The 14,266-nt window shown below is 41.5% G+C and overlaps 1 protein-coding gene across 1 annotated transcript in view; it reads right to left on the reverse strand.

Annotated features, from left to right (window-relative positions):
* BMPER (BMP binding endothelial regulator) overlaps positions 1–14,266 on the reverse strand; it is a 232,045-nt gene that overhangs the window by 152,216 nt on the left and 65,563 nt on the right. The window contains exons 4-6 of the mRNA XM_054992126.1: positions 13,227–13,309; positions 10,158–10,248; positions 4,105–4,187 (exon numbers count right to left, since the gene is read on the reverse strand). Of these exons, the coding sequence (XP_054848101.1) occupies positions 4,105–4,187; positions 10,158–10,248; positions 13,227–13,309 (257 nt within the window). The remainder of the gene's footprint in view (positions 1–4,104; positions 4,188–10,157; positions 10,249–13,226; positions 13,310–14,266) is intronic.

The raw sequence follows: 14,266 nt of genomic DNA on the forward strand, positions 1-14,266 counted from the left end.
TAAATCTGAGCCTGGTAAGGTCAATAGTTTTAATGCAGCTTCTGCTTCAGGAAAGTCAACTAACAGCATGGACTCTGCAGAGAGTGAGTGCTTCAAAAGAACACAAGCATAACCAAAGCGCTACCATTCATTAAGGGTGATTAGAGTTGGAGGAGGGGAGGTGATAGGATAGGACTGGCATGTACAGACAAATACATCAGTTTTGCAATATACATCAATCATTGCCATTAAAAAATTGCAGCACTCTCTTCCCAATAAAACGTGTCCCATACACGAGAAAGAGAAATCTGGGAGAGGCCCCAAGTCTCACTCCTAGCATCCCAAAGGGAAGAAATGGGGCCAGAAATGAGGTCCCCCTCCCTGAGAGCAAGGCTGCAACAGGACAATCAGAAAGCAGAGCGGGGAAACCTCCTGCCTAAAAGCCAAACTACATGTTTCATGCCATGTGTTCACCACAAGGACTTACAGCCACAGACTAGTTGAAAGCTCCCCACAGGAACTCTATTTAGAAGCACTGCAGAGGCCCAATTCTGCTCAAAACTGTGGCACAAGGAGAGGAGGGGCTCCTGTCTCCCCCCCCCCCACACACACACCATTTTAGGTGGCAAACATGGTTCCAGAGGAACCCCTCCTTCCCCCTGCACTGTGGTCCACCAGAAACAAGTCTTTCCTATGGGAACTTGCAGCTGGCATCCCCCTGCTAGTCCCCCTGGTAACCAAATGGCAAACATAAGATGTAGTTTGGCCATCAGGCCCAGAGATGGCCACATGACCAAGGCCCTTCTCAATCATGTCCCTCAGTCATGATGTCATTACAAAGCTCTTGGCTTCATCTCCTGATCTACACATCTACCCTATTTATGTATTTTAAAATGTACCCCACTTTCCCCTCCAAGTTCACTCACATTTGCGTTTTAAAAATACAATAAAATAACAGGATTGATGAAGACCAAACAACTTTAAAAACCAAAAACAAATAAACCATGGACAAGCAGCAATGAACAGTAATTACCTATTTACCTGAAAGGAAGAAGACTAGGGGTTTTTTCCTTCACCTACATGGGTCATCAAGAAAAACAGGGGCCCACCTTAAATTTGCATACAAGTTACAAGTATGAACAGTTATTTCTTTTAAAAAACCCTTTTTTAAAAAGATGATCGTCTGATATTTTGAATCATCTTCCTTTCAAGTAAATACAGTAAGAATGTAAAAGGCAGGCCCATATTATTTGTTATGAAAGGCTTGGAGGAACAAGACAGTTTTAACCTGTCAGCTTCATAAGAGCAAGAGTAGCCACGATGGATCACATTAATTTCCTGGACTGGAAAACAACAGAGGGCTGTGCTGAACACCAGTGTGAACTTCAAAACCATTTGCTGGAGTGTTGTGACCAGGCAGGCGAGTGCTGGTAGTGAATACTTGCTCCTCGGCTACTGAAGTAGAAACAACTGATGCTGGTCCAGGTGAGCAGACTGGGGGTACACACCACAGCTGGTTTGCTTTTTACCTTGTGTATTTGATTTACTGAAATTATGTTGTTCTGTTATTCCAGGCCCTGACAGCCAGAAAGTGATACAATATTGTCTTGTGTTTTTTCACCTATCATCCAAAATTGCAAAAAAAAAAACAGGGAGGAGACAATCCCTGGAGAAAATTTTCTTTGGTGCCCCATTTCCTTCTTCAGTTCTCTTCTTCCTCTCTTACAAGAAGTCATGCCGAATAATTACAATCTCAAATCATAGTGGAAATCTAACTAGGGTGGGGAAAAATACCTTTCATCTATTCCCGTCCTCACATGTTACAGCATATCACTCACAAGCCAGTTCCCATGCTGTCGCCTGACTGGAGAGGTACCCGAAACAAGACATCCGCCCCACTTCTCTGGTAAGAGATTTGCTGATGTAATTTCATTTTTAAAAGGGGAGGAGGGGATGGGGGGAATCCATGTCAGAGCAAAGGCAGTAAACTACGACCGATATCTACGATGGCTCTGCAATTCACTTTCAGGCTACGTTACACAAACAGGATCCTGATTCAAAGGAAAACAAGCAGGTGAGACAAAAGAGGAGTGGAGAAAAACAGGAATGAAGACAAGCCCGATTTTTAGGGAGGAGCAGCGTGTTGCTCTTCCATCAGCTGAAACTTTGGTTTCCTCTTACAAGCAGCACCCACGTGCTACTTCCCTGATTTCTCTTGGGTAGGAACAGTGGGAAAGGAAACCTCGACTAACTGGCAACTTATTAATCATACTAATCAACGTGCAACTCCTGTTTGATGAAGTTTAAGGTGGTGTCAGAGACACACAGCCAACTTCACCCTAGGCAAGTCACACACATTCTACTGATCTGACTGCAGTTATATATATATATATATATATTGTGCTGAATGATTAATTGAAGCCAGCAGGGGACAGATCCTATACGTTATGCAACATCACTGTGCCGTGTACAGAACTGCCCATAGGAGGTGTTCTATCTCATGCTCCTTTAGCTTCAGCTGGATTCCAACCAGGGATAACACTGTGGGATGCCACTTAAGTCCAAGCCATTAACACCATGAAGTAAATTCACGGGAAAGAGGGAGACTTTGCACAAGATCCACGGTGAGGTGCCATTTCCCCTTTCTGTTGTAGGACATGGCCAGAAGCATGAGCCGAAGGACAAGAGCCAAAGTGTTCTGGTGCCATAGCTTTATCTCATAGCCCTGAATGAGATGGATTCAGCTCTGGCCCAGGCCAGGATGCAGCCGTGGTTTATTGTACTCGTGGTGGGGAGGGGTGCTTATTTAAGTTCTGCCACTGCAGGGAGAGAACTGGAATACAGATATAAAAATAAAGAGATTAGATTTAAAGAAGACAAGAGGTCACAATGTGTTAGTGTGGAGGGGTGATCAAGGACAGAGGGAGGGCAGAGAAAGGGGGAGAAAGAAATGTGGAAAAGGTCAGAAAAGGAGGGAGTGCCAGAAAGTAAGCAGGCACCAAGAAACATTATCAGCTAGGGCTGCAGCTGGAGATCCTTGGAATTATGGCTCCAGCATTATGCAAGGGTAATATCTGATCTACACAGAAGCAGCATCCCTAACCAGAGTTCCACAGAAAAATATGGAATACATAGGAAACTGCCTAATGAATTGGACTCTCTCTCCATGTGACCTGATTCGCAGGGTTCTTGCGAGAATGAAATTGGGGGATGGGCGTATGCAATCTCGTTCACTCTGGGCTCCATGGATGAAAGGTGGGAGAAAGAAGTAAGGCAGAGGAGAACATCTCCGATCAGCAGTGGCTCTCTTAGATCTCAGGCAAACATTGTTCCCAGCCCTAATATCTGAGATCCTTCCACCGGAGATGCCAGGTATCGCATATGAGACCTTTTAAAATACCAATCATTGAACTGTGCCCCCATATAATAATTGCAAGTATTGCAACGGTATGACATGATTAGTCAAATGACCATAAATAAAGTAAATGAAAAATGAATTGAAAGTAGACAAGAAGTATGCAGAATTATACTCCATACCACACCACCCTTGTGAGATCAGCGAACAGCATGGTATTCTGTGCAAACAGGAGAGACGGTCATTCAGCATGAATGATTATATATTTTCTACCTGACATGATTCAAATCTATCATCGAGTTAATCATCTTAATCCATCAGAGATAAAAATAGAATCTTACTGAACATCATTACAGATCTCTGGCAAATGATTGAAAATAATTATTTAATTAATGCTTGATTGACCTTTGTGCCAGTTGATGATTTGGTTCAGCTCTACAAAGCATTAATTCAGCTCTACTTTCTTGACTGCAAATGTTTCCAGAATATACTGTATTTTTCTTCAGCACATCAAGTGATCTTTTCCACAAACGGGGAGATTTTAGTAGATTTTTCTGCTGAGCATGATAAGCAATTGCAACAGACAGTACAAGTTATGTCTTAAATGTCCAACTAATAATCTCAGCCAAGGAAAGTATAGCAGGTTAGCTCCATATCATTTCTTTTGAATATAAATAATAATAATAACAACAAAAGCAGCTGTGGTAATAGCAACAACAACAACAATCATTTTTATAGGCATGTGCCTTGATAAAATGTTTGAGACTTACAACACATGTGCACTTGATACATTTGTTCCCTTCAGGCTGAAATTCCTCACCTTCATAGTAATGTCTACCTTCAAATGTACAACCTCAAAAAAAAAACAAGAATAAAGTTTTGAATAAGTTTGGCTCAGATTTCTATTAAAGCACCATCACAATACAAACAGCACAGCAGTTGAGTATTACCAGCCCTAACTATTTTCAAATCTGAAGTTCAGATAAAATCATTACCTGAAAATAATATAAACACATATGGGAATTCTGGGTAATTACCTTTTCATTTCCAAGCCTTTAGGGCACACCACATTAACATTTTAAATCTTATCTTCATAACCACAAAGGTCTATGAACTTAATTAAAATGCATTAAGCAGAGTTCTCATTAATTTATTGTGCATCTTAAGAACCTGGGCTTTAACAAACAGGGGGAAACAGCAACGTTATAATCCTGGTGGGTCATCCTCATATACCGCAATATGTATTGATTAACTCATGTTGAAACCAAAGAGAGTCATTGTGAGTGCTGGGGGAAAAAATCAATGTGATGCTATAGACACAAGGAAACAAGATACAGAATCTTTATGAGTACCAGTGGGCACTCTGATGCTCAAAATTCTTCAACTAAAACTCTTACCATATATGGAACGAGAAGTGCCAGGTGTTCAAGCTAGATTCAGAAAAGGAAGAGGCACTAGAGACAAATTCACAAAAGGTAATAGAGCATACTAGGGAATTTCAGAAGAAAATCAAGCCTGTGTTTTATAGATTACAGCAAAGCTTTTGACTGCGTGGATCAAGAAAAGCTATGGATGGTGTTAAAAGAAATAGGGGTGCCAAATAGACATGGGCACAAACAGGGAAAAAAAACCCGAACATGGTGTTGTTCGTTGCCATCCATGAACAACGAACATTGATGAACATGATCCTGTTCACAAACATGTTCGTTGTTCATGGGGGCCAGCAGGCTCTCCTCCAGCCATCAAGATCCCTACTGCACCACTCCGAGAAATTCTACCTGAGCAGGCAGCAGGAAATAGACCAATAATAAATAATAGCTTGGCCCCAGAGCCTGGCAGCAGCCCTGGAACCTGAAGGGGTAGATCCCTATCCCACCACACACAAAGAAAATTCAAGCTCCAATGTACTCACCCTGTCTCTCTAACAGCAGCTGTCTCTCCCTGAAAGCCAGAGCTGGGAGCCCCCCCCTCCCCCCTGGTCTTTTCCTCTTGTAACAAATTTGGAGCTCCACACTTGGAAGGAAGACCTGCCTATCAAGCTAAATTGGGCTTAGATTGGGGTTTCCAGGGCAACAGCAGGAGTTCAGTCAGAGTTCAGACAATCCCTGCCTAAGTTGCCAAGGGAATTGATAGAAGGTGCCAGATTGTCTGGCTTGACGAACAGAAACGAACAGCAACGAACGAGGCTTGCAACAACCACCTGTTTGTTTAGAATGCGGCCTCATGAACAGCTTGTTCGTGAACAGCAGATTGGGCTGTTTGTGGGTTTTTTTAGTTCATATTGCTATTTGTGCCCATCTCTAGTGTCAAAACTTCTGATTGTTTTGATGCTCAACTTGTACTCTGGACAAAAGGCTACTGTTAGGACAGCATATGGAGAAACAGAACAATTTCCAACTGGCAAAGGTGTCAGACAAAGATGTATATTATCTCCCAATCTGTTGAACCTATATGCAGAATATACCATAAGGAAAACTGGATTAGATTTCGAAGAGGCTGAAGTGAAAACTGGTGGAAGGAACATTAACAGTTTGAGATATGCAGACGACACCACATTCGTGACAGAAAATAGTGAAGACTTGAAATGACTACAGATGAAGGTTAAGGGAGAAAGTACCAAAGCAGGAATACAACTGAACCTCAAGAAGACAAAAGTAATAACTACTGAGGAATTACACAATTTTAAAGTTGACAATGTCTTGTTAAAGATTTTCTATTCCTTAGCTCAATCATCAAATGAAAGGGAGACTGCAACCAAGAAATCAGAAGAAAATTGAGATTTGGAAGAGCAGCCATGGGGGAACTACGAAAGATTCTTTTAAAAAAAAATTTTTTTTTTAAATTTCTAACATAAAATACTACAAAAAACTACAGAAATATAAAGGAAAAAAGGGGACTGGGGAAAAGGGAAGAGCAACATATAAACAGAAAACACACACTACATCTACATGTCTTGTATTCCCTTCATACTGCAATTTTCTTTTAAAGTTAACTTTCTAATATGCTATCAGATTGGTAGATCTTATAAAATACAGACTACATTCAGGATCAGGTCTTCTCCCCCCCCCCCCCGCGTCTCAGTCTCAGTTCTCTCTGCGCAGCTACAATAGCTGCACTCGTTCCCTCCTCCCCCCCACTCTCCCCTTCAGGCTTTGAACTTTCTTCTTGCTGGAACTCCTGATGGTTAAACAAAAAGTCCCTCAGCTGTACTTCCGATGTTAACTTGTAGGTTTGATCCTTGTATCTGAACCAGATGCCTTCTGGAAACAACCATTTGTATTTTACTTCACATTTCCTCAGGAAAGCCGCAAGTCTTTTATATTTAAATCTTCTTTTATGAGCCAAAAATGGAACATCCTTCAATATCTTAACCTTATTGCCCAGATAGTCCAAGTCCACATTATACGAATTATATAAGATGGTGTCCCGAGTCTTCTTAGATGAAAAGTCAATAATAATCTCGCGAGGCAGCTGGCGCTTCATTGCATATTTTGAAGATGTCCGACGGACTTCCAGAATATCGCTTTTTAACTCTTCTTTAGTTGCCTTAGCGAATGACGCCAAAAGTTCCAACACCAAATCTTTTAAATTTTCACTTTGCTCCTCTTTTACATTCTGAAGACGCAGTACCATTTGGGCACGGTCCACTTGCAATCCTATTATTTGATTCTCCAAGAGCTTTACTTCTTTACTTGCTGCTTTCATGAGTACTACGTTTTCGCGTGCAGACTGCTCTGCTCCAGACGCTGTTTCTTTAATGGTTTTCACTTCGCTTTCCAAAAAGATTCTTAAAGATGTCTCACTGGGGACCAAGATCAAGATAGTCCACATTATGGTATTCCCTGTTACTATGCATGGATGTGATAGTTGGACACGGAAGAAAGCTGACAGGAAGAAAACTGATTCATTTGAAATGTGATGCTAGAGTTTTATGGATGCCATGGATAACCCAAAAGACAAATAAGTGGGTTCTAGATCGAATCAAGCTTGAATTCTCCCCAGAAGCTAAAATGACAAAACTGAGGCTATCATACATCATGACAAGACAAGATTCACAAGAAAAGTCAATCATGCTAGGCAAAGTGGAAGGTAGGAAAAAAGGAAGACCCAAGATGAGATGGCTTTACTCAATAAAGGAAGCCACATCCTCAAGTTTGCAAGATTTAAGCTGTTAATGGCAGGATGTTTTGGATGTCTTTCATTCATAGGGTTACCATAAGTCAGAAGCGACGTAATGGCACATAACACACACATCCAAAAGCATTCTATATAGGACCCATTTTAATTCTAGTACTCCTTCATCAGCACCATTTGTATAACTACAGTGAACAACTGGTGTGAAAAATGCAAATAATGAAATGTGTTGATAATACAAAACCAGACAGGATTTCGAACACTACAGTGTATAGGGTAAAAATTCAAAATGATTACAGAGTAAAGAGCTTAGGAGGAATAAAAAGTAAATCAGCAAAAATGCAAGGAAAGGAACAACTAAATACACTACTAGGCAACTGCAGCATGCTAGAGAACAATATAGACATGATGGTGGATAACACAAAAGACCAATTCCATGTTAGGTTTTATCAACTGCAGCATTGTTTTCTAGTCAAGATAAATAATCTTCTAGTAAGCATTGTTAAGACATTATGTGTAATATTGCAATTAGTGATACATAAAACTTGTCCCTTTATTCCCATGGTGTTTTTGGCTTTTCTGCTTCAGTGTCTCAGATGGCTACAGAAATGTCACAGTGTTTCAGAGGTAGCCCTGCTTTTGGGATCTGGGGGGGGGGGGGGGTAAATCAGTTGTGCATCAGAATGAAGATACCCTCCATTACCTTCACTGGGATGCATATTTGCTGTGCACTTTCATCCTTAAAGCCCTAGTTAGCTTGTGCTAGAGTTTGTTTAACTAGCCACTAATAATCTTTTTTCCTGGCTGAAAGTTTCTTGCTCAGACAGAAGATGGGCTCACGTATAACTTTTCCAATTAACAAAACCACATTGTCTATGAATAGAGATGGGCACAAACAGCAATATGAACTTTAAAAAGCCATGAACAGCCCAATCAGCTGTTCGCGAACAAGCGGTTCATGAGGCCCCATTCTAAATGAAGAGGTGGTCATTGCAAGCCTCCTTCCTTGCTGTTCGTTAAGCCAGACAGTCTGGCACCTGCAATCAATTCCCTTGGCAACTGGAGACAGGGACTGCCTGAACTCTGTCTGAACTCCTGCTGTTGCCCTGGAAACCCCAATCTAAGCCCAATTTAGCTTGATAGGCAGGTCTTCCTTTCAAGTGTGGAGCTCCAAATTTGTTACAAGGAAGCAAAGAGCAGGGGGGAGGGGGCTCCCAGCTCTGGTTTTGCAGACAGTGAGGGAGAGACAGTTGCTGTTGGCATTTTGAGAGAGAGACAGGGAGAGTGCATTGGAGCTTGAATTTTCTTTGTGTGTGGTGGGATAGGGATCTACCTCTTCAAGTTCCAGAGCTGCTGCCAGGCTGTGGGCCAAGCTATTATTTATTACTGGTACCTTTCCTGCTGCCTGCTCAGGTAAGGTTTCTGGGAGTGGTGCGGTAGGGATCTACCCCTTCAGGTTCTAGGGCTGCTGCCAGGCTCTGGGGCCAAGCTATTATTTATTGTTTTTACTGTTTTAAGCTGTTGTTAAACGGCCCTGAGCCCGTCTGACGGGGAGGGAGGTCTAGAAATGTGATTAAATAAATAAATAAATAAATAAATTATTGGTACATTTCCTGCTGCCTGCTCAGATAGGGTTTCTGGGAGTGGTGTGGTAGGCATCTTGATGGCTGGAGGAGAGCCTGCTGGCCCCCCAAGAACAATGAACAACGAACATGTTCATGAACAGGTCATGTTCGTCAATGTTCGTTGTTCATGGATGGCAACGAACAACGAATACCATGTTCGTTTTTTTCTGTTCATGCCCATGTCTATCTATGAATATGCAATATTTTTTCATTTGATCAGATTTGGGGCACAACACAGCATCAAGGAGATGTCAAACCTAGAAATGATTCAGAGATGGAAAATCGTTGCGAAGGGTGGCTCACCAGAAAATACAATGAGGATGTAACCAGCAAAAAACTGGAGCAGCTGAAGGAGCATTGACAGCATCCCTTGGCCCTCTTTGGCAGGAGTAGGAAACCCAACAGGATTTGAGGATTGTAGAGGGAGTGACTAGAACTACGTGGCCAGTGTATATTGTTGGTCAGAGTGAGGGCAAGGAGGAATCCTTGAAGGTTTTGCTCCAGCACATTGGAGGAGGAGGAAAAATAAGGTGCCAGAGAAATTGCCTTGGTCTTCCGCTTATATTGTTGGATGGTCCTAGCAAGGAACCTTGCATGGAAATCCTATGAGAATGGTGCAGGTGTATTTTGCCTAGGGATAAGGAAACTAAGAGGAAAGAGGCTAGAGGCTTCCAAATGTATAAAAGAGTATCTGGTACAAGAGGGAATACAACTGTTCAATCTGTATGCAAATAGCTGAGTGAAACAACTCCTGATCAGGGAGATCATTCTATGCATCTGCTTCCAAACAGCTCCCTTTTGTGATATTGCACCTTACAGATGAATACCAAAAAATCCAGACCTAACATATTTTTACATACTTTATTTTTCTTCGTTACAAAGAAAGCACATAAGATTACACACCAAATAATGTGCCATTAGTAAAATAATAATCAGCTATCGAAAAAAACAGGCAGATACTATCTGTAAAAGTAAAATAAATTTAGTATCACATAAATAAGCCTTAAGAAATATTAGAAACATGTACTTTAGATTTAAATAGCACTGCCTCCTTGAAAACTTACCTAGACATGTGGGACAACACATTCCCAGTTGTTTCAAGGGGTTTTTACAATGAACAACACAATGAATCTCAGATTCTGTTATCACTCCTTCCTGCCAGAGAACACATCAAAATAAAAGTAATTAATCCAAACATGAGCTTTCTTTGTTTATTCACAAAATTTATATCTCATTTTTTTGTACAATCAGGCCCACCGAGATGGCTAACAATTAAATAAGGAATATAGTAAACAATAACATGAGTTAAAACCAAAACTATCAAACATGACCATTTTCACACGCCTGTGAACGCCTCCGGCATCAGAAATTACACCATTAAACAGGAAATCGTGCTATGAAGACGCCGTCGTCTAAATCCCCCTCCTCTATATGATACTCTGTTTTAAAAATTGGCATTAGGTTTCAATGGAGAAATTATGGGGCAGGTGGAGCTGTACCTCAGTTACAAAGCCCCTGCTTTGCCCGTGGAATGTCCTTCCTAGGTCCAATCCCCAGCATCTCCAGTTAAAAGGATCAGGTAGTAGGTGATACAAAAGGCCTGACACCCTGGAGAGTTGCTGCAAGTCAGAGCAGACAATACTGACCTTGGCCTAACTCCATATAAGGCAATTTCATCTCTCCCCCTGTGAGTGAGTGAGTGAGTGAGTGAGTGAGTGAGTGAGTGAGTGAGTGAGTGAGTGAGTGAGTGAGTGAGTGAGTGAGTGAGTGAGTGAGTGAGTGAGTGAGTGAGTGAGTGCCCAGAGACATTGTGGGACGAGGCCTCACTATTGGGGAAGAAACCAAGATGACAGGGACAGGACTCGGGGTAAGCGCAGACTGCACAAGCTATTCCAGAGTATGTTAAAAGACATCTCATAAGAAACCCAGCTGGAGTATCTATATTATATACCATATGGTCAAGAAGACTGAGATTAATTGAAATGCAGAAAGTCATTCCTATGTGCTAGAGATGGTCATCAGTTGGAAACCTTCTTAAGAAAACAAAAGACTCCTGACTTATCAAAGGTTCTTAGCACACAGAAAATATAAAAAGAGCCTGTGGCACAGAGTGGTAAGCTGCAGTACTGCAGCCCACGCTCTGCTCACGACCTGAGTTCAATCCTGGCGGAAACCGGGTTCAGGTAACGGGCTCAAAGTTGACTCAGCCTTCCATTCTTTCGAGGTCAGTAAAACAGGTACCCAGTTTCTTGGGGATAAAGTGTAGGTGACTGGGGAAGGCAACGGCAAACCAGCCTGTAACAAAAAGTCTGCCAAGAAAACATCGTGATGCGACGTCCCCCCATGGGTCAGTAATGACTCAGTGCTTGCACAGGGGACCACCTTTACCATTTAATACTGCTTTGATAGTAACAGGCCTGATTAAAAAAAAGATTCTTCCTACCCTATTTCCTTGGAGAAAATAAACATATGAAAGAGATAAAAGGATTTTGTTCCATAGAATGGAAGCCTCTTATCTTTGATGGTTTTCCGATACTGCCCACCTAGTAAATGATCACTTCCTACACTTCCTGCTCCAAAAGTCAAAGTCTTGGTAAATACACGAGGGATGACAACACCTCTGTGCATAGGTTGCTGTTTTCCGGTGGGTCTGTTTGCATTCCTCAGCACAGAGAGGGAAACTAACAGTGCAATCCTATGGAGAGTTACTCCAGTCTAAGCCCATTCAAGTCAATGGCCTTAGACTGGAGTAACTCTCCATAGGATTGCACTGTAAGTGGGAGCTTCAAAAATAGAAGCAGAACAATCAAATTCTTTTGGACAATGACAAGGACAACTAGACTCAAGCGCATTCCACGTGGTTGCTGTAGAAAACAGCAAGTGTGTGTTTAATTTCTTTTCTACCACAATTGCCCTTTTCAGCTATTATGATTTTGAAGATTCAACCATGCACAATGGGAGTTGGCAGTACGTATGATCCTCGTAATACCAGCAGTCACTATTTTGCATGACCAGAGATAGCGCATATCTTCCAGTTTTGGTACATGGGATCAGGAACCCAGATTTTTGAGGATACATACATACCAAAGCTGGAAAATACATGCATTGTCCTATTCACATAATGTTAACTGTCCATAATGGGAGGACTGTGCGCACCGTGCTTTCCAATTACACAAGGTAGGAGTGGACATCTCAGCATTCTTTGTTTCTTTACAATGGCCATTGCCCCCATGCTATAACACAATGACAGGAGATGGGTAAATTGCCCTGATGATATGCATTGAGGTAAAGTTGTCATTTGTGATGGCAGCCACATATTTAATCTATCATTGTATCCCAGGGTTGCCAACTCTGAGTTGGAAAAATCCTGGAGATTTGAGGGTGGAGCCTGGGGAGGGTGAAGTTTGGGGGAAGGGAGCTCAGTAGGGATGAGATGCCATGAAGTCCACCTCTGAAGCTACCATTTTTCTCCAAGGGAACCGATCTCTTTGTCTGGAGATGAATTGTTTTCTGGGTGAACTCCAGCCCTCATCTGGATGTTGGCAACCCTATTCTAGCTTCATGATAGGTACTAAAGATTATTTCAGAATCTATTATAGGTTGACAATCTGATGAACCTTCTAGCCTTACATAACCTTCAAATGCATTTTTAAACTTCAAGGTCCGAAAAATGATACCTACCGTTTTGCTTCTGTTATCTACAACTTAGGGAGTATTAGGGACAAATAATATTTATATACGTCCTGTGACTTTATTTGGGCTGGGAAACTGAAGGTTAGTTTTCTATTTCATATAAACTTTCAGACTTTCAGATCCCCACTCCTTTAACATCTTGAATCCATTTCTCTGTCTAGAAATGCTTTCACAGAAGGCACTGGATCTTTCCTCGGGGAGATCTTTATTTTCTTGATGTTTTCATAGGCAAACGTCCGAGCAAAAGAATATATACAGCAATGCCCTTACGCCAATGGCGCCTTCCATTCTTCGTTTACCTTTAGATTCTTCATTTAACCACTGACCCACGCTGATCCATTTCAGTATATGAAGCAATGAAAGCAGGACACTCTGCCTTTCTCAAGATTTACAAAAGCCAAAAATTCAGCCTTTGGAGATTTATGATTTCCAATCCTTACCTGGCATTGCCGCATGGTACAGGGTTTTTCTGGAACCTGCCATATTACTGAGGTATTGTATGAAGTTCCTTCAAGACTGCAATCTAGAGAAAAGAAATAAAGTAGGAGACTCCCTGTTATTTTAGCAGTCTACATGGAACTTCTCAGAAGACTCAAATTCTTTAAAAGGTTGCTGGATTTCTACAATCCAACAAGCACAGAATTTCAAAGAGAATCTTGTATTCAAAGTAGATTGTTTTTAAAAACAAAAACAGTTCATTCAAAAGTAAAGCAAGTTTCTAGCTCTCATGGGTCATAATAAGACATCTTTGAAAACATGCAGATTGGCAGTTAGTCAACTATTATCCAATATAAAAGGATGATAGGTAATGGTGTGATTACAAAGTTGGAATAAGCCTAAGGAGGTCTACTCAAAAGTAAGTCCCATTTTAATCAGTGAGGCTTGCTCCAAGGATAGGATTGCAGCTTATGTGTAGTAATGATCCTTTTTCTCTAATCAATCATATATTTATCACACCCTTTCTCCAAAGACCCCAGGGCAGAATATGTGGTTCTTTCGCTCTATATTTTATTTTCACAGCAATTTTGTGAAGGATTTTGGGCTGAGAGAGAGTGAATAGTTCAAGGTCTCCCAGTGAGGAGGGACTTGAACCTAGGCCTGTCCAGTCCTCATCTGACACTCTAACCATTACTACAGCAGCCATTTAGCTATACAATAATGAGGAGATGGAAGGGAAGAAAAGAATCTATTCCAAAAGCAGAGCTGTTTTTTTAATTTTAACTGTGGGCCAAGCTACAAATGACGAATTACACTTGAACGGCAAGTGAACAGACTCGTGTATTTCTCCCTGTTCACTTGCACTCCACGTACTCTTGAACAGCAAGTGAACAGACTCACGTGTATTCCTCCCTGTTCACTTGCGCTCCAAGTAGTGATCCAGTGGAGTGTAAGTGGAGTGCAAGTGAACAGGAAGGAATACCCATGAGTCTGTTCACTTGCCATTCAAGTGTAATTCGCCACTTGTAGATTGGTCCTGTCT

This window comes from Eublepharis macularius, chromosome 11 (genome assembly GCF_028583425.1).
Source record: "Eublepharis macularius isolate TG4126 chromosome 11, MPM_Emac_v1.0, whole genome shotgun sequence".
In the NCBI taxonomy this organism is placed as follows: domain Eukaryota; kingdom Metazoa; phylum Chordata; class Lepidosauria; order Squamata; family Eublepharidae; genus Eublepharis; species Eublepharis macularius.